The sequence below is a fragment of the Arachis hypogaea genome, chromosome 16 (assembly GCF_003086295.3).
Source record: "Arachis hypogaea cultivar Tifrunner chromosome 16, arahy.Tifrunner.gnm2.J5K5, whole genome shotgun sequence".
Classification (NCBI taxonomy): domain Eukaryota; kingdom Viridiplantae; phylum Streptophyta; class Magnoliopsida; order Fabales; family Fabaceae; genus Arachis; species Arachis hypogaea.
The window spans coordinates 104,768,103-104,789,477 of NC_092051.1; the positions used below are offsets into that span (position 1 = coordinate 104,768,103).

Below are 21,375 nucleotides of genomic sequence, written 5' to 3' on the forward strand. Positions count from 1 at the left end.
TCTGCATAATTATAGGTAATTGTTATATGCTCTTGTGCTGAATAAAAAAACTGAAATCAATAATTACCAAGTGTCTTACATTAACATAGTCCCAGATGAACTTCTTAGCTTTAGGAGGAACAGCATGCCAACTAGTGTACAAAAGACTAACGAATCTTTTATTTCTACCAATAGTGCCAACAAAACTAGTTAAATTAGAAACACTTTGGTCGGTTGGTCCTACGGGCTGTCCAAGATCAAAAGTGACTTCTTCCCGCTGTTCCATAGTCCTTGCATAAATCTCCTTGCAAGTTGTTTTTCCACGGGTTTTCTTCTTCTTTGGCTCTCCTAGTTTCATTAATTGGTCAACATCAGATTATGCTTAATTAACTCGAGCTCAATAAGCATATAAAGCAAACAAGTACACAAATATAAAAATTATAAAAATTATAAATCTGACCTATATAGTTGATCAAAGCACACAACTTTTAAGTTCATTCCACATGATGGACTTCACTGAACTACGCATTGCAAAACTACATCAATTGCATCCATCAAGGCACACAAAACTTCACTTGACTTAACCACTTCAACAAATTCACTAAACTACCATAGCAAAACCACAACAATTGGATCAATCAAATAACAGACAAGCTTCTATTCAAATAACGCTAACTCCACCAGCCCTCAATACTTGGACCATTAGATCAATTAGATCAACAATAGCACACAAACTTCGAATCAACTAACACTATATTTACCAGCTTCAAACAACTAGATCTACCAGTCCAGTTTTTCTATAACAATTTTTAAAAAAAATAAATATTTATCATCAATAGAAACAGAGCAAAACAGTACCTTCTTCATCATCAATGTCCTCCATCACATCTTGATAATAGTCTTTATCAAGTGCCATGCTTCGTTCCCCGTCCTCACTTAGTTCAGTGCTTGGTCCTTCAATTTCCACATCTATCCCATTTTCCTTTAAGAATTCGTCAATTGTTGTAGCCTTTACTCCTGGCATCCTCTTACCCTTTATTGATATTCCTTGCTCCAACATTGCACTTTTATTTTGTGGGGTAGTTTCAGGAGAAGGCAAAGTTGTGTCATCTTGCCCTGTTTGAGTCTCTTCATCTGTGAGTTGAATATTCTGCTGCTGCCCTATGTTGATTGTGAGTTGAGTAGAACTTGGATAACTCCGCTCTTGGCTTAGACTTGTTGACACGTCCTTGTTCATTTTACGAATTGCTTCGAGCTTCCTTGTAAGTTCATCTGCCTCCATGTTTGTAAGCTTAGACTTCTTCAAACCTTTATTTGGTGTACTTTGCTTCTTTCCAAAGACATTCTCAGCATTTTGTAGCATCTCAAAAATTTCGGGTCCTTCTATAACAGGTGGAGGGGGTCTTAATTCCTGCTTCCCATTAAAAGACCTTGTATTGGTTCTCCATGGATGATCCATGGGTAAAAAGACACGATGGTCCATATAAACTGTCTTCCGACTGTGTTTTAGTTGTAAGCTACTGGTATTTTTGTTGCAACAAGGGCAAGCCAACTTTCCCTTTGTACTCCACCCAAACAACATAGCATAAGCAGGAAAATCGTTGATTGTCCACAAAAGAGCTGCCCGCATTTGAAAGGTCCATTCTTTGACGCATCATAGGTTTCGACTCCTTTTTCCCACAACAACTTCAAGTCTTCTATCAATGGTTGTAGATACACATCAATGTCTTTACCAGGTGATTGTGGCCCAGGAATAAGCAAAGAAAGCATACAATATTCGGGTTTCATGCACATCCACGGAGGCAAGTTGTATACCATCAGCATCACGGGCCACGTGCTCCATGAAATGTTCATGCTACGAAATGGGTTGAACCCATCACTTGACAAGCCTAGTCTAATATTGCGAGATTCTTTTGCAAATTCTTCATCGATTTCATCAAGATTCTTCCATGCTAAGCCATCAGCAGGATGCTTTAACGTCCCATCTTTTACGCGCTCCTCATCATGCCACCTCAGACTAGCTGCCGTCTTTGAGCACATAAATAATCTCTGAAGTCTTGGAATTATAGGAAAGTATCTCAGAGTCTTTGCAGGAATAGGACGACCTTTCTTGTCAGGTTGGTTCTCGCTATTATCACTGGAATTTTCAGTATATCGAGAAGTTCCACACACACGACATTGTTTTTCATCCTTTAGTTCTTTTCTATACAGGAGGCAATCATTAGGACAAGCATCAATTTTTTTATAATCCAGACCTAAATCTCTTATCATAGACTTTGTCTTATGGAAAGATGAAGGTATGTTAATGTCAGGCATTGCCTCTTTCAATAGCTCAAGAAGTGAAGTGAAGGAGGCATTGCTCCAACCGTGCAAACACTTTAACAAGTACAGACGGATGGTAAAAGATAATGTAGAAAATTTCTTGCAACCCGGGTATAACTCTTGACTTGCCCCATCTATTAAATTGTAAAACTTTTTAGCCTCTTCATTTTGACCTACAGTAACACCCTCAGCATGAGATACATCTCCAAATGCATCATTAAGCAGTCCTTCGATGTCATCGCGTGCACCTTCTTCATCATCCGTGTCATCGTCAACCGCCATCGGGATTGCCCATTCGCCATGATTAATCCATGTTCTATATCCCTTGACAAATCCGTCGGCTACTAAATGGTCGAATACCACATCTCTTCTATACCAATTAATGTTACAACACCTCTTACAAGGACATTGAATTTGTCGTCCGTCCGGTTCTCCCTCAGAGTATGCAAAGTCCAAAAAACTAATAACACCATTGATATACTCTTCGCTATACCTCGGTAGATCCATCCAATCCTTTGGCATATCACAAAACCTAATCGATAATTATTAAATTTTTTAGGCGGAAAATTTATAAGGGGTCGCAAAGTGAAGATTAGAAGAATAGAGGAGGCAGGGTGTTATTCGCTACAAAGGGAATGGGCAATGAAAAGGACATTCAAAGACTTGTAACTAGGTTGGAAATAGTTCCTAGTCTTAGAAGTAATTTTCTAGAAACCCATTAAGGTAAAACGAATAAAGAGAAACATAGAATTTATAGTATAAATATAATAAGTTAAATTGCAACTTCAAAACTAACAAATCAAAAGAATTAAAGTATGCATTGTACCTTGCCATGACACGATCAACGTTTTGACAAAATCTTCTTGGAAGACCTTAACCAAAAACTTTCTCCTTCAACCTTAACCACGAATAACTGTAAAAATATTCAATTAAAATATATAATATAAAAACAACGGCACATAAATTTTCACCTAAAAAAATCATATCAAACTCAAAGCCTTAATATATCGAATTAATTAATATCTTATAAACTGTTCGCATCTTAATTTTTTTTAATGCGAGATTAACTCTTTATACTCTTTATCCTTACTACCTAACAGTACAAACAGCAATTGGAACCTAATTAAGGTTAGAAGGAGTTGGTAATTAATTAGAATTGATGATGAAAAGGAATAGTATAAATTAAATGAGAGAGTATGGGGCAGCTAAGTCCTAAGTATAAATTAATATTCGTAGTTAGAGGATCACTGGCTTCCACGTCTCTAACTCCTTATCATTTATTATTTCCAATAATAATTAATATATGAAATTGCTTGCATGTATGTCATAATTCGTAGTAATTAAAAAATAGCATTTTAATAAATTGTGAAAGTACAACTGGTTTTACACCTGTTTACATATGGTATTGATTAATTAAGTCATACATAAACATTCTGAATTTGTTGATAATATTTATACATATATGTAAGAGAGCTTAGGTAGCTAGGTAGAAAGAGAGTCAAATATGGGGAAGACCTGGCCAGAATAAGAAGCAAGGATCCACATGCTGTTAATCAATATATTTTAATATTTTTTATGAATTATTTATACTTTATAATATTTTATTATATTATTAAGTAATATTATTCATTAATTAGAACATATTTTATGCTGAATAATGCAATTATCCATGGCAATGCTGATGATTATCTACTGCCCGGTGTAGAAGACATGCAGTTTTGTTAGTAACAATAATAATTCAACTTGCCCAAGTTGATCCTAATCCATCTTAAGCATTATTTAAAGACCAGAAGCAAGAAAAATTAAGTAGAAAAAACAGCTTGAATAAAAGCCAAATTTGAGTTGCAAACTTTATTACTTCATATACTTGTGATGAAATGGAGCCACATTTTTTGTTGATATGTAGCATCTTTGGGTCCAGAATATATATTATACTATACCATGAAGTCATCAAAGTTTCATCTATCATTTCTTAAATTTTATGTTACGCCCTTTTAGTTTTTTTTTTTAAAGCTTGATTAAATATATGACCAAAGCAACTCCGTGGTACTTTGACAAACATATCATAAAACAGCCCCTCCAACGTGGTTATATGCTTGGTCGCTGTTGGTCTCCAACATATAATATTTAATTAAATTGAACACAAAATTAAGTTTTCTGTTGGAAATTAAATATTAATTAAATTCAACTGCCTTATATTGTAGTATATTATTTTTCAGAAGTTTACATCAAATGGGTGCAAGCATTCGGATAAAATGGTATTTAAATTCCACACACGACTAAGTCACAGTTTCATTCCTTTATTCAAGAGGTGGAATCTTTCTTCCAACAACCCTTCAGGTGTCGTATATATACCATGTACATGTATGTTCTTATCGGCTAAGTTCAATCATTCGCTTCTATAAGAAAAATAAAATTTGAGATCTACAAGCATGTTAGCTGATTAACAGCAGAATAAGCAGATAAGAAATCAAGATATTTGTTTTCCTCTAGATCCTACACAGCAACTCCCTTTGCTTGAGAAAACACAATGGGAATTAGATGGTAACTGCATTTAAATCAGAAAAGATCATTTGAGTAAATTCCTACACACAATTTATATTCTATCTCTCACCAACAGCCCACAACATGCATTTATTTATTTGAGTAAATTCCTAATTTCCAAAAACCATTTTAAATTACTTTTATTACTTTATATATATATATATATATATATATATATATATATAGAAAAAGGTTATAGTTTAGTGAAATTAATTTGATGTGTGAATGTATGTAGGTAGAATTGTAGATAATATATCATATATGAGACAAATTAATTGGATCTCGGTTGATATATACGATGATGATTGATGAAGGCACCATGCACCCTATACATACATACACACAGTACAAGTTGACCAACCACATCCAAGTCAAAAGCAGCAGAGATCAATACCTATCTCCCATCATTATATAGTTGCCAGCATTTAAGTGTTCTCTCTACATATTACTCCCTTTTATGTCATAAACTATACTATCAGTACTCTTATTTATATCTCAATTTTGAAAGGATCATATTTTTAATCTTTCATCTTATTTACAGAATTTCTATTCATAAATCTCACTAACTTAACTTGAGTATGTTTAAATATTAGTGTTGGGTGGATAAAATCTGACTATATATACCAAAGAAAAAAGGAATATTAAGCGGAGAATTAATATATAGTTACCATCAGAGTAGTTATCTCGCTATCATGGAAGAATATGTAGGCATGCAATTTTTACTAGTATTTTGGTAGTATCAAATGGAAAACAAAATCATATTAAAATATCAATGTTTCCAGAATCATTCCCTCTGTTATTTACAGAGGAGCAGATTTCTGGTCCCATATTCTCAATCACATGACCTAGAGAGCTAGGGGTTAAGTATACTATTGAGGGAGCAATTAATATACATCTGTACATACATATATTAACCACAAGATGTTCAGTGTGCATGCATATATATCAAAAATGTAAAATTAAATAAACTTAATCTAGGATAATAAGTTATTTATCGATACAAGGATTAACCTAGTAAACACAAGCCTGAGAAACTATAGCTAATGATTGACATGGTAAAAAAAAAGGACAAAGTATTGCCACAAAGGAAACAGCATCCATAGACTTAAGTTCCTATATTTTCAGTCAGGGAAGAAAGTTAGCATAAGATTGAATAAGTTAACAGCACTTGACTAGGCTCAAACTCAGATAACTATTAGTGTATTGAGATCTGCTTACCTCCTATTCCTCATACAACTTCTAATTCACACTCTATTATCACAAGATCAGAATCAGGAAACCAAAAACCAAGAACCTTTACTGTTTCTATTACCTGGGAGAGGTACTTTTCAACTAAGGTTATTAGCCATAGTTTAAAGAAATTTAACATTCAGTTATAATTTACAAGAAGCCTTAGACCAAGAAGCCCATGCTATGCTTTCAATTAGTGAACTGTGGAGTAACCAACATAATGTCTCAAACCTATCTTACAACAGTTTTGAATGGATCTTTCTTGTAATAATATTTGAAATGATTCATCTGAAATAATTAGATCTTTCTTGTAATAAAATTTTTGGTAATATACCAGAAGGGATCTCTGCTTTAACTGATATAAGACTTCATTTTTACTAAGTGTAATTGAAAGACAAAACAAATATACGCAAAATCAGGAACAAACACAATGTTCTGGTCTTCTTTTAAATCAAATTTCTATTATGATTAGAAGAAAGAGACAAAACACACATACCTGCAAGGCTGTAGCTGTCTCCAATGCAACAGTGAGGTTGATTGCCTTACTTCATTTAACAAACTCTAAGACACGATCAATACTCTCTGTCAAAACCTGCAAGTAACAAAAATTCCAAAGATAAAACAATGAAAACAATAATCTTCTGCATTGGAAAGTTTGATTTCTGTTGATTTAGCGTTTCACAGTTCAAGGTTTATTTTATTTGTTAAAAATGGAAGTCCATACCCTGTCTCTTTACAAGAATTTGTTTCTTTAGAAGATTTTATGAGAATACTTATTTCAGAATCCTTTAAAATATTTTTGTTTTTTATAGAAAAAGAGTAATCATCTCAAACAATCTTCCTACTTGGTTTTCATAATTTACTAGTAGGCAAGACAATTTTAACAGAAGAATGGTTTGTGCATAAAAGCAAAAAATATAATAACACAGCTTCTCCTATGGACACTCTGCACATCCAGTTCAATCTTTGTTTTAGCAACTTCAACTTAGACAATAAATGTTAACAGCTCCAATTATTTTGCGTGCACCAAAAATCATACAGAAGCAAATCTTCGTAAGTGGACCTTCAGGAGCAGACAAACCATAAATTTTTAGCCACAAGTCACAGTAAACCTGCAGTGCAACACTAACAGACTGAAACCCCCAAATTCACTAGTTCTACTGCACCGCAACATTAGCATGCATGTTCATCAATTCACGAGTTCACAGGATTTTGTACCAAACCCCCAAATTGTAACCCTAAAATCGGAATCCTACCCTCTCAGATTTTAGAAACCAAATGAAGGTGAATACATACCTTCTTGACGATGGTGAGCGACTGATGAGAGGCTTTCAGTTGAGGCAGAGTCTTCCTAATGTGAGCGCGCAGCAAAGAGAAGCAACAATGACGATGACTGATGGCGTGGTGAGTCGTGAGTGATGAAGATGAGTGAGTGGTGGCGACGGTGAGGGTTGTGCGCGACAGGGTTGGCGAAGGTGAGAAGCGCAGAGATGACGATGGTGAGGGCGAACAGGAGTGACTTTCTTGTAGTGAGTGGTGATGAGTACGGGTTTCTTCGCGATGGTGCAGTGAGAGGCTTTCTTCGCGATGGTGCAGGGAGAGGGTGGTCAGTGGCGATGGTGGTGGTCAGTGGCGATGGTGAGTGTGGTGAGAGGGTTTCTTCGCGATGTTGCAGTGAGAGGGTGGTCAGTGGCGATGGTGGTGGTCAGTGGCGATGGTGAGTGTGGTGAGAGGGTTTTCAGTGGCGATGGTGAGTGTGGTGAGAGGGTTTTCAGTGGTGGTCAGTATTGCAAGGATGAAGGGGCTTTGGAGGGGAGTGATGACTTAGGAGGGAATTGAAAAAATTTTCACTAAGTATAGGTTTCCTGTCGCGTTAAAGAGGAAAAAAAGTTACCAAGTGGTAAGAATTTTACTTTGGATACATTAGGCATCACTTTTTAAGTGCACCCAAAACTTAAAAAATAGGCTACCCTTTAAAAGCGTCTCCTTTGATATATAAAGTGAACCTATAGATATTAACCTACAGCTACGCTTTATAAGTGATTTCTATAATACCTAAGGCTACACTTTTTAAATGATGCCGCATTTGTGTATCCTTTTCTCTTATAAAAAGGCAACACGGAGAAAAGCGTAGCCTATTCTATGAATAGGCTACGCTTTTCAAATGTAGTTTAAAAAAAGTGTGGCTGAATGGGTATTTTTCTTGTAGTGATAATTATACTAAATAATTTCTTTATATAATAAAAATTGTCTCTAACCAAAATATATTTATAACATTGATCCAAAAGTACTAGAATGAAGTTAACTGTAAAAATTCATACAACTCAAACTAAAGTAAGCATAGCCATATCAAAACCATAATATCACTTAGCCAATAAAAGTATCTTCTAATAAAAATCATTAGTCAACCATACATGTAAAGATTCTAAATAGCATTCTATCTTAGCCAATAAACCACAATAATAGTCAGCTTAATCTTCATTGCTTAATCTTCATTGTTACCCTGCATAATTATATAGAAAAGTAGTTAAAAAAATATTCATAATGACATTTGTAATTATAAAAATTAAATGGAACACGTAGTCATAGTAAACCAAGAAAGCATATACTAAAAAAAATAACATGGCTATACAACTTCAGAATACAACTTTCAGCCATAGCAATACAACTTCAGTGTTAATAAAGCCAACAAACATTTTTAGCCATAACAATTAATGTAAATGCAAGTAAAAAACTATGGAACAAGGAATAGATAAGGACATACCACATCTAAGTTTGGAAAATGTGTTGATCCATGGCCGCTATTCGCATCAATAGGAGACTGTTGGGCGTCTTGTAATAAAGCTTCTAGTTCTTCTGGCCTCATTCCAGGTTCCGATCGCTGCAGTAATAACTTGATCATATTTCGCAACCCATGAATCTCTTCGTCTTGTTTTTGCTGTTTGGCCTCTTGTTTTTGCTGTTGGGCCTCGATGTGTCTAAGTTTATCCTTCAGATTGGATACTTCCTCTTTGTGCTGATTCTTGATTTCATTAATTTCAGCATATTTTTTTAAATCAGTCTTTGTCACAGATCTTCTATACAACCTTACCCGACCTGGTTGTTCTTTCCCGAATATGGCCTCAAATGCTTCCTCTTCTGTTTCACCAGCAGCTTGGCGGTGTTGGAAGTCTTCCTGGATAGAAGAAACATTTAAAATTGAGTTAGTTACCGTATCCTAAATTTGAAATGTAATTATGAATGATTCAATGAACTCTTACAACAGCAGTTTGTGTTTTCTCATCCACTTCTTTCCTCTTCCGACTTGTTCGGGTAGCAATGAACATCTCAAACCTTTTTGGTTCCTCCTTTGTTTCCTTTGTTGCTTGCTGCAAAATAAGCTCATACTTCGATTTCTTTCTTCAATTTATGCAAATATAAATTCTAATAAATATAAATCTACTATTTACCATAGCCACTCGTACTCTTCCGAAATTAATTGGCCCCATGCGATGTGGAAACTTCACATTTTTCTTGTGTTGCTTGTTTCTTTGACTTATTGACTGGAAGTGAATAAAAAGTTAGCATACAGTTACTAAAACGTGCAGCATAATGAGTTAGGAAAATCTACTAGCAAGGTTGCATTATTAAGCTGAAGCACTGAACAATACCCAAAAGCAAACATAAAAGATCTATTTATAATACATTGGAGCACCTGTTCAGTTTTTTCACAACTGTAAAAATTCACACTTCACATGATCAAGTAAATTCCAGGGACATCTCATCTCGTGTAAAATATGCTTACCCAAACCCCTCATCATTCAATCAATTAATTCCAGTGACCTATGTCGAGTTCAATTTTCTACATAGTAGCATTCTCATTAAACAAGTAAGTATTACCCGGGTATCCCCTAAATCTTGTGAAATTAAAAAAATGAGTGGAGAACTTATAACATATGAATGGAACAAAACTACATAGCTATGAGATCTACAAAGAATAATTATACAAATAACACAAGAAACAAAGTATACATGCATATAAGTCAATCCACTAAAAGCAAAATTCAGATGTGGTTTTCATGAGAAAATCTATTACTCAAATTAAATTAAAAAAATAATTTGGCAGAAAGTGTTATATCACATTGAAAAATAGAACTTGATAGATGACTATACAAAGGTTTTCAACCACAACTATTTACAGAAGCAACCAAAACCTATGGATAATTCAATTTTTCCAAGTAGTCCACACCACAATTAGTGTTATATCAGTTGCATCCTATGCAGAACTGTATCAAATTTATAACTATTTCCAGATTGAAGGCTTAAAGAATCAGGTCCCCAACTCAAGAAACAGAACAGAACCCCACTTCCAAATCAGAAGCATCAGATGCAGAAAAATTACAAAAGTAAATTCAAGGAAAAAAAAGTAAAAAAGAAGCCATTCACCTTCTCCTCTTCTAAACTATAGATTCAGTATGGTCTAAAGAGCTATTCTGCCATTCACCAGAAGCTATGCATATAACTTTCAGATAAAAAATAATACCTTTGCAATGAGATTAAAAAGTAACTAGCCAAGTAAAAAGGCATATAGACATCACATAATGCTGAAACACTTAATAAATTTTCTTTTAATAACAATAATTAAGATCCAATCAGTAGAGCTGCTTCACATTAATAACTAAATACCATATTGCTCTTTCAATAGTCAAATCGTTTCACATGAAAATTTGACATATATAGTCTTTTACCTGGATTAGAGGATGACTCCAATAATAGATCAATTTTATGAAACCACTTTCTGGTACTTGTGAGGGTCGATTCTTCACCATATCTTCAATAGTATCATAGGGAACGAAATGCTTTTGCTTAATCTTTCCTTTGAACCGCTTCCAAGCATCTCGAATCGCTTGCATTACCCACTTTTCTCCACTGTCTGGGAGGAGAAACTTGGTCTGCATGATTATAGGTAATTGTTATATGCTCTTGTGCTGAATAAAAAAACTGAAATCAATAATTACCAAGTGTCTTACATTAACATAGTCCCACATGAACTTCTTAGCTTTAGGAGGAACAGCATGCCAACTAGTGTACAAAAGACTAACGAATCTTTTATTTCTACCAATAGTGCCAACAAAACTAGTTAAATTAGAAACACTTTGGTCGGTTGGTCCTACGGGCTGTCCAAGATCAAAAGTAACTTCTTCCCGCTGTTCCATAGTCCTTGCATAAATCTCCTTGCAAGTTGTTTTTCCACGAGTTTTCTTCTTCTTTGGCTCTCCTAGTTTCATTAATTGGTCAACATCAGATTATGCTTAATTAACTCGAGCTCAACAAGCATATAAAGCAAACAAGTACACAAATATAAAAATTATAAAAAATATAAATCTGACCTATGTTGTTGATACCATGAAGTGGACAAGTTTTAGCTATTCCAGAAATCGATCAAAGCACACAACTTTTAAGTTCATTCTACATCAATTGCATCCATCAAGGCACATAAAACTTCAGTTGACTTAACCACTTCAACAAATTCACTAAACTACCATAGCAAAACCACAACAATTGGATCAATCAAATAACAGACAAGCTTCTATTCAAATAACCTAACTCCACCAGCCCTCAATACTTGGACCAACCAATGCACCCAAACTCATTGACAACACTGAACTATCCTCCACGCTGATCAAGCTGACCAATATTCTTAAACAAAGTTCCAAATCGAAAGAAATCTTAATTTCACAACCTCAACAATTAGATCAATCATAGCACACAAACTTCGAATCAACTAACACTATATTTACCAGCTTCAAACAACTAGATATACCAGTCCAGTTTTTCTATAACAATTTTTTAAAAAAAATAAATATTTATCATCAATAGAAATAGAGCAAAACAGTACCATCTTCATCATCAATGTCCTCCATCACATGTTGATAATAGTCTTTACACTACAAAAAAAAAGGTTAAAATGGCGGTTTTTTAAGGTAATTACGGCGGTTACAACCGGCATTATTGCCGAAAATGGCGCCTCCAAGAAACGCCGGAATTCTGGGCGCCATTCTGGTTATTACGGCGGTTTTCTGAAAACCGCCGTAATAACCAGTGGATAATACGGCGGTTTTTTGGCGGTTAAAATGGCGGTTTTTAACCGCCATTTTAACCAAATAAAACGGCGGTTTTGTTGTTGTTTAAAATGGCAGTTTGTAACCGCCGTTTTTACCTGGATTTAATGGCATCCTCCTCGTTTAAAATGGCGTTTGTAACCGCCGTTTTTACCTGGGTTTAATGGCATCCTTCTCGTTAAAAATGGCATTTATAACCGCCGTTTTTACCTGTATTTAATGGCAACCTTTTCGTTTAAAATGGCATTTCTAAACGCCATTTTTACCAGGGTTTAATGGCATCATTTTCGTTTAAAATGGCATTTTTAACTGCCGTTTTTACTGGATAAAAATGATATTTTTTTATCTTTTAAAAATGCAGTTTTTACTATTATTTTTATCTTGCTAAATAAATAATTTTTTTTATTAAAATTCCACAATAACAAAATCATAATCCATACACAAAATATTATATAACTCAAAGTATTAAACATAATATATGATTTTTTAGTATTACAAATAAAAAATAATGACTCCTATACAAAGTATCAAGCTAAGAAATATTGTTAGTTCTATTACATTGGGAGTTTTCCTAGAGATGCTCAATAAATTTGCTACAAATCATTCCAACATTTTCATAGTTCTATCTAGACCTCCATTTGCATCTCGTCTCCTTTTTGCAGAATCAGCACTGCCATTGATGCTTTTATCCAACTTGTAATACTCATTAATAGTATTTTCAATGGTTTCCAGTATCTGATCACCGTAATTGCTTACCTTGGCCCTGTGTTAAACAGAAACATCTGTGAATGCCGACTCAGTTAACCAGTACATTTGATTAATTTGTAAAATGAACTTACTTGCTCATGCCATTGAGTTCAAGGAGTTCTTCTTTTGTTCTTGGTACTTTCTTGCTCATCAGCTGCAACAGAGAATTAATATATAACAGAAACAGCAGCTCATCAGATGCTTAGCATTCAAAAACAAAATTGTAAGTAGTCACAAGGACATTAAACTTCATAGCACAAACCTCCTGCAAAAATGTAACAGAAAAGGAAATTGGCAGTGAAGATGAAGCACTCCCCCTACATGTATGAATAAGATAAGGCATGCTTACTTGTGAAAACAATTTTGACCGTTGATCCTTGCTTCCAACATAAAAAATGCACGATACAGATGGTAGCCAATTATAAAACTTGCTCTGCATAATGAACACAATTTTTCATGTCAAAAAGCACGCATAACCACACAAATAAGGATATCCTTAAAATGAAAAGTTGAAAACTCACCTTCCAGTTAACTAAAACAGCATTCGGTACTATTATAAGAAGCGGGCCATAGTTTGCTTTAAATTCCATGAAGTATGCAATCAATGCCATAACCTGTAAAGGAGATACTTTAACATTATATAAGGTACACACAAGAACTCATTAAATGATCATGCATTAGCATTAAACCTTACAAGGACAAACAATCATGTAATGATCAACATAAAAAATTTATTATGAATTATGAAGTCACTCAAAGAAGTACATAATAAACATTGTTTCCATCTTAAGGAATTACTAACCTGCACAGTTTTTCCAAGACCCATCTCATCCGCCAAAATTCTATTCAACTTGTTATTGTACAAAGAAAGCATCCATTGCAAACCAACCTTAAAAAAATAACATGTTAAATCCTAAAAGTTTGCTTGAGTGGGTAAAAAATAAATCCATTGCAAATCAAGCACCCGGAGCATTGTTACACATAACAAGGCCAATTTAATAAAATTCTAAAAGAAAGAGGGGGGAGCCGGCAGAAGAAAAAGAGACAAGTAACTTAGGGAAAAAATAATAAAAGAGATTTTACTAGTGTTTATCAAGGGATCACTGTGATCGAACAGAACAATATTGTAAGGGCAGAATTTGTTTAGATCATACTACAAAGCAAAAACAATATTTGTCAAATTATTATTACCCCTAAAAAATTGAAAATAACATGTTGAAGACTGAAATGATAACATTCTCTTGAAACAATGTTGCTACAAGAGCAACCCACCTTGTATGGAACATAATTACCATGCCAAGCAACAACATTGAAGGGAGAAAAATCCAGGACTGCAACAAATAGTTCACCACCAAAATTCTGCACTATAGTGTACCCAGGATTGAATTTATCTTCATACCATGCTGTAGGAACAAGGAAATCCCTTGGGGATGCAAGACCATTAGCACCTAAAAGAAAAACAAAACAGCAGATCAATTGATCTTCATACATTACAGTTAGTTTATTCACGTGGTAATTTAGATGTTCAATTGTTAACGTTAAAATAAGGACGACTTTAACATACACAAGGGGTAGATTTGTATTTGCAAATAAAAAAGAATAAAAAAGAAAAGAAAAGAGAATCACAATCAGCTCCAGGAAGAAGCTTGGCACTTGATTGGGAGGTTGTTCCAAAACCTCTAACAGCTACAGGGATTACTCTTGGTGGACACCTCTGCAAACGAAGAGAAATAAGAATCTGTTCCTAGTCTACTCTGTAACCACCCTTTGTTCCCTGAGAACCCGTCTGCCACGATCTACGTGTTCTTGAAACCGAGGCTCGTTAATGTTCTTGCTACTACTTTCGCCGATCCAGCATCAATGGTTAACACTTAATAATCAATTTATATAATGATGTAACTCAAAAAGATAGCAAAGAAACTAACGAGTACATGATCACAATGTTGGAGCCTTTGTTGATTTTCTTCAAGTAAGAAATTTTCAAAGCTACTAGTTCAGCTTCCGCTTTCTTTACATTCCTAACAAGTCCTCTGAGCTCGCTTGGTAGTTCTTCCAATCTGAGTTTGAAGATCATATTTCAAAGGTACCTTTGTAACCACAGAAGTTGAAGGTGATGGCAGACCAAATCGGAGGAAGTAAGAGGTACGCAATAAAGAGTGCTCCAGTTGTTCTAGCAATCACAGTAGGATCTGAAGAAGATATTGTTTCAACTGTCGCTGAAGCTATTGGCTTGGCACCTTCAATCGCCTTGGTGGTTTGTTGTGCAGTGTCCACAAATGTCTGAAAATTATAGAGAATATCCAGACCAGGTCAAGAAACTTGGTTCTTCAAACATCATTCAAGTTTCTAAAAAATGGTGCAAACTTCTTGAAAGGCGAAATACAAAATTCTAAGGGGTCATAATATGATCTATTTCTTTAGATTCGATATTCAGGGTCATAAAGCAGAACCTAGAAGAACTAGTCTAGTTTTCTTTTCCCTTTTCAAAAGTTCTGTTACTACTCGACTTCGAAAGGGGGAGAAAGAGTTTTGGTAGCATCAAATGAATAACACTTCAAAAACCAGAACATAGAAGAAAAAATTGAGTATAATTTAATGATGAAACTCCAAAGACATTTAGCAATCTCAATTCTAATCACACTCTCAATAGACCTTATCTCTGAGCAAATTGAGAAATTTTTCAAAGAAGTCCATGCTTTTATAACAGATTAGTATTTATAAAACACATGCTAAATACAGAAACTAGCACATTGTTGCTTAAACAGGAACCAAATTGAGCACTGCAGAAACTTGCATCAAACATCATAAATCATAATTCAGAATCAAACAAGTGAAATTCTTAAACCTTGGCAGCAGTAATGACAGGTTGGGGATCAACACCAGTGCTTTGGAGTGCCTTCTTATACACCAGGAACTAAATGAAGATCTAACATGCGAAAGCATTTGCACTTCAGTAGACTTTTTTAAAAGCAACTGGCAAAAGAAACACACAGAAAATTAGTCGCACAAACATTTTAGAATCTGATGCCCTGAACAAATTTAGAACTGATAAAGCATGAAATAATCAACTCAAGGAACTAAAACAAACTGTCAACTAAAAGCATTAAGTTTCAGGCACAAATAATCCAATAAAACAACAAAATTACCGCAACTCCATTCTTCGCAGCATCGATCTCTTCATCATCATCATCATCATAATGAAATGTTTCAATGATCCCTTCCTCAGAAACCCTAGCTCCTGCAGTTTTAGTAGTTGTAGTTGCCATTTCGCAAAATCTATCATGTATTCTGAAATTTTGGATTAATAATTCAAGAGATCCAAGGAATTAGAGTAAAATATTTTCAAGAGAACAAAGGAAAGGAGGGAGAAGAACCTACCTCGTGATCTTGTAGGAGGAGAATCTCACACCACATTAGCTCGATGGAAGAGATTGCCGGCGTAGGAGAATTCTACTGGAGGAGATCATCGCAGTAGGAGATCTCGCCGGAGTAGAGCGTCGCAGGAGATTGTCGTTGGAAGAGAGGTCACTAGAGAAGATCACAACTGAGGAAGACGTCGCCGAATGAGGTCGTCATTGGAGGAGGTCGTCGCTGGAGAAGATCGGTCAGAAGAGGTCGTCACCGGAGGAGAGCGGTCAGAGGAGATCGTCACAGAGAAGATCACTGTGGCAGCCATTCAACCTTTACGTTTCAACGAAAAATGAGAATTGGGTTAGGGTTAAGCTATTTTATATAGCAGTGATAATGGCGTTTTAAAACCGCCAGAATCAACAAAAACCGCCATTAAATGCAATTCAATTATGGCAACAATAAAAAACGCCATAATATCCGGATATTACGTTAGTTTTACAAAACCGCCGTAATATTAATGCCATTTTATGTCCTTTTTTTTGTACTGTTATCAAGTGCCATGCTTTCTTCCCCGACCTCACTTAGTTCAGTGCTTGGTCCTTCAATTTCCACATCTATCCCATTTTCCTTTAAGAATTCGTCAATTGTTGTAGCCTTTACTCCTGGCATCCTCTTACCCTTTGTTGATATTCCTTGCTCCAACATTGCACTTTTATTTTGTGGGATAGTTTCAAGAGAAGGCAAAGTTGTGTCATCTTGCCCTGTTTGAGTCTCTTCATCTGTGAGTTGAATATTCTGCTGCTACCCTATGTTGATTGTGAGTTGAGTAGAACTTGGATAACTCCGCTCTTGGCTTAGACTTGTTGACACGTCCTTTTTCATTTTACGAATTGCTTCGAGCTTCCTTGTAAGTTCATCTGCCTCCATGTTTGTAGGCTTAGACTTCTTCAAGCCTTGTGTTGATTTTCCACCCTGCACTCCATTCTTGACTTTCTCAGCAGTAGGCATAGTCAATAGCTCCTTTCTCTTTTTATTTTCTGGCTGTTGCGGTGGAATGTTTGGCTGTACTTCCAAGGTGGTAGGCGTGGAGTTAGTCCTTTTGCTAATAGAGTCAAATGTGCTTTGTAGATGACTAAAATCCAGCTTCTTTGACTTGGATTTCTTCTGTCCTTTGGTTGCATGCATCTCCAATTGACTTTCTGGTTCATCCACCCTTCGCTCTGATTTCTCTTTGTCATTAGCAGCTGCAGCTTCCATTTCATATTTCTTGCGTTCAGTTACAATCCTTTGTCTCTTAGCCTCGAATTGTCTAAGCAAATTCTTACTTGATGTAGCTTTAAGATCAATAAATTCCTTATTCCTACACAAATAAATTAGTTAAGTAGAGTCAATATACCCATCAAAATCAATATAAGAAAAATGTAAGAGACTGACAAATTAACATAAAAAATAAGTATTACTTACAAATAAAACCATGAAGAAGAAAACTTAAGTATACATATGTACATATTAAGCAATAAATTGCTTAGGATGACCAATCAAAATCAGAATCTCCAATGAAGTCTGCCTCATATTCTTGGGCAGAAGTCACTTGGGGAACCGTTTCAATAACCGTGGGTCATAAATCAGTCCTCTCCAGAATAAGCTCACCATCATCAGCTGGTATGGCAGGGCTCGTTATACGCTTGTGTTGTTCACTATAGTGTGTTTGACGGGCCTCAGACTCAGATTCGTCGCTTGTTTTAAATAAGTCTCTTGGGACAGTTTCCATAACATAATGTTTGTTATGTTCATATGGATCTTGCACATAAAAACACTGATGTGCTTGAGATGCTAGTATAAAAGGTTCATCCTGGAAGTATTTCTTATGGAAGTAAACAAATGTAAGACCATACTTATCTCTCCCAGCATCGTACCACTCACACCGAAATAAGACAACCTTAAAACGCCCAAAATAGTCTAACTCTACTATCTCAAACAACCTGCCATAATAAGCTACATTGTCTTGGATTGGACTTTGATCTTTAGCACTTGCAAAGCTTGAAGTTAAAGCAGTTAATGTGACACCACTATTTTGTGTTTTTCTCCTTGCCTCACGTTCCACCATGTGAAACCTGTATCCATTAATTACATATCCAGAAAATCTTCTTGCAACAGAGCTTGGACCTCGAGATAATTCTTTTAGCTAGAAAGGAACATTTGGATCCCTCGCACGAGTTTCAAACCACTGTGCGAACGTTTTGTTGTGAACTTTTTCTTTTCTCTATTTCGTTCCTCGCTGATTGTTAACCTCTTCCTCATGCTCTCTATAATTAATAATAGTTAGGTTTGATCTAAAAAATATGGGTGAACTTGATCGGAATAAAAAAAAGTTTAATTAAGTTACCTAACATAATCTGCCACTTCTTCACAATTGTGTAATACATACACATGGGCTTGAGCAATTAATCTGTCATCTAGATTAATTGGTTCTCCATTTCCCACGCCTAACGAACGACCTTTGTTAGAAAACAACTTTGATGGCACAACTTCGTCTTCGTTAGGAACATCATCATTCCGAGGCCGCTTATTAAGTCTTGTTTGCACACCTCCATGCAAGTATCTTGAGCAGAAAGTTAAGCACTCCTCAGCCAGATATGCCTCTGCAATAGAACCTTCAGGCCGACTTCAGTTGTGAACATATGACTTTAATGTAAACATGTACCTTTCCGGAGGATACATCCAACGAAACTGCACCGGACCTCCCAATCTCACCTCATTTGCTAAATGAATGGGAAGATGAACCATTATGTCAAAAAAACTAGGGGGAAAGATCCTCTCAAGCTGGCATAATGTTTCCACAATCTCTAACTCCAGTAAATCTATCTCTTCCAGTGTGATGAACTTTTTGCACAAGCGACGAAAAAAGGAACTTAGTCGAATCAACGGAATGGCCACATGATCAGGAAGGATGCTTTTAATCGGTATTGGTAGTAAATAGTAAAGCATAAAGTGAGCATCGTGGGTCTTATACCCAGAAACTTTTCTTTCTCCTAGATGTACACAACGTGATATATTCGAAGCACTGCCATCGGGTAGCTTTGTTGTCTTCAAAACACTACAAAAAACTGACTTCTCTGCAGTAGCCATAGAAAAGCATGCCTTTGCCAACTTTGTTCTCTTGCCATTATTCACCTCCTTTGGTTGAAGATTTTTCCAGATACCCAAATTTTTTTAGTCATATCGAGCATTCAAATGGTCCTTTGTCTTGCCTGGGATATCCAAGAGAGTTCCAATTACACTGTCAAGTATATTCTTCTCTATGTGCATGACATCTAAGTTGTGACGCAGTGGGTTCTTGTGCCAGTAAGGCAATTCAAAGAAAATTGATCTTTTTTTCCAATTCCATGGGAAACTATTTGATGTACTTTGCTTCTTTCCAAAGACATTCTCAGCATTTTGTAGCATCTCAAAAATTTCGGGTCCTTCTATAACAGGTGGAGGGGGTCTTAATTCCTGCTTCCCATTAAAAGACCTTGTATTGGTTCTCCATGGATGATCCATGGGTAAAAAGACACGATGGTCCATATAAACTGTCTTCCGACTGTGTTTTAGTTGTAAGCTACTGGTATTTTTGTTGCAACAAGGGCAAGCCAACTTTCCCTTTGTACTCCACCCAGACAACATAGCATAAGCAGGAAAATTGTTGATTGTCCACAAAAGAGCTGCCCGCATTTGAAAGGTCTCATTCTTTGACGCATCATAGGTTTCGACCCCTTTTTCCCACAACAACTTCAAGTCTTCTATCAATGGTTGTAGATACACATCAATGTCTTTACCAGGTGATTATGGCCCAGGAATAAGCAAAGAAAGCATACAATATTCGGGTTTCATGCACATCCACGGAGGCAAGTTGTATACCATCAGCATCACGGGCCACGTGCTCCATGAAATGTTCATGCTACGAAATGGGTTGAACCCATCACTTGACAAGCCTAGTCTAATATTGCGAGATTCTTTTGCAAATTCTTCATCGATTTCATCAAGATTCTTCCATGCCAAGCCATCAGCAGGATGCTTTAACGTCCCATCTTTTACGCGCTCCTCATCATGCCACCTCAGACTAGCTGCCGTCTTTGAGCACATAAATAATCTCTGAAGTCTTGGAATTATAGGAAAGTATCTCAGAGTCTTTGCAGGAATAGGACGACCTTTCTTGTCAGGTTGGTTCTCGCTATTATCACTGGAATTTTCAGTATATCGAGAAGTTCCACACACACGACATTATTTTTCATCCTTTAGTTCTTTTCTATACAGGAGGCAATCATTAGGACAAGCATCAATTTTGTTATAATCTAGACCTAAATCTCTTATCATAGACTTTGTCTTATGGAAAGATGAAGGTATGTTAATGTCAGGCATTGCCTCTTTCAATAGCTCAAGAAGTGAAGTGAAGGAGGCATTGCTCCAACCGTGCAAATAAAGAGAAACATAGAATTTATAGTACAAATATAATAAGTTAAATTGCAACTTCAAAACTAACAAATCAAAAGAATTAAAGTATGCATTGTACCTTGCCATGACACGATCAATGTTTTGACAAAATCTTCTTGGAAGACCTTAACCAAAACTTTCGCCTTCAACCTTAACCACGAATAACTGTAAAAATTACAGACAAAAAAATTGTAATTTCCATATCCAACCATTTAACCACAAATTTAGCACAATCATCATTTAGCAAGAATTAAATTGATATAATCAAACAGATTTGGGACCCAGCAGCAGCAGCAGCAATTAAATCATTCAACAGATAACGGCAATCTAATGGATTAAAAATACAAAATATTATTGTGTAAAACTATTTTATAAACAGCACGAGGGTGGACTTTAATATTGAAAAGAGTTGTAATAATAGTAATTTTTAGGGAAACAGTTCTAATTAACTTTATGCAAGCTGATTTTTTCACACAAAGTTGAAGGAATCAAGAAATTTTAAGCGGAGAGAGTTTTAATGTTTCCTTTTTTCAGTCAAATAATTCAGATTCAATTCATTTTCAATTTCATTGGGTTTTGACTTTTTTTTATTACTATAATTAAAGAGACCAAAGAAATAAATGCCACC

At 35.5% G+C, this 21,375-nt stretch overlaps 2 protein-coding genes across 10 annotated transcripts; both read right to left on the reverse strand.

The window, feature by feature from the left end:
* Window positions 1-1,485: 1,485 nt before the first annotated feature.
* On the reverse strand, window positions 1,486-2,823 carry LOC112757313 (uncharacterized). The gene has a single exon (XM_025805904.1). The coding sequence runs from the start codon at window positions 2,821-2,823 to the stop codon at window positions 1,486-1,488; it is 1,338 nt and encodes a 445-aa protein (XP_025661689.1).
* A 9,783-nt stretch (window positions 2,824-12,606) lies between these two features.
* LOC112754593 (helicase SWR1) lies at window positions 12,607-16,625 on the reverse strand. 9 transcript variants are annotated; one of them, XM_072220919.1, is made up of 11 exons: window positions 16,302-16,625; window positions 16,070-16,161; window positions 15,769-15,896; window positions 14,855-15,203; window positions 14,550-14,760; window positions 14,196-14,371; window positions 13,726-13,812; window positions 13,445-13,537; window positions 13,186-13,356; window positions 13,016-13,077; window positions 12,607-12,939 (listed from the first exon to the last, which is right to left on the reverse strand). In XM_072220919.1, the coding sequence occupies exons 7-11, from the start codon at window positions 13,795-13,797 to the stop codon at window positions 12,777-12,779; spliced, it is 561 nt and encodes a 186-aa protein (XP_072077020.1). In that variant the 5' UTR covers window positions 13,798-13,812; window positions 14,196-14,371; window positions 14,550-14,760; window positions 14,855-15,203; window positions 15,769-15,896; window positions 16,070-16,161; window positions 16,302-16,625; the 3' UTR covers window positions 12,607-12,776. The 9 variants fall into 9 exon arrangements, with proteins under 9 accessions (XP_072077020.1, XP_072077016.1, XP_072077021.1 ...); XM_072220915.1 differs by having other exon boundaries at window positions 16,070-16,211; XM_072220920.1 differs by lacking the exon at window positions 14,550-14,760 and having other exon boundaries at window positions 14,849-15,203.
* Between the last annotated feature and the right edge of the window lie 4,750 nt (window positions 16,626-21,375).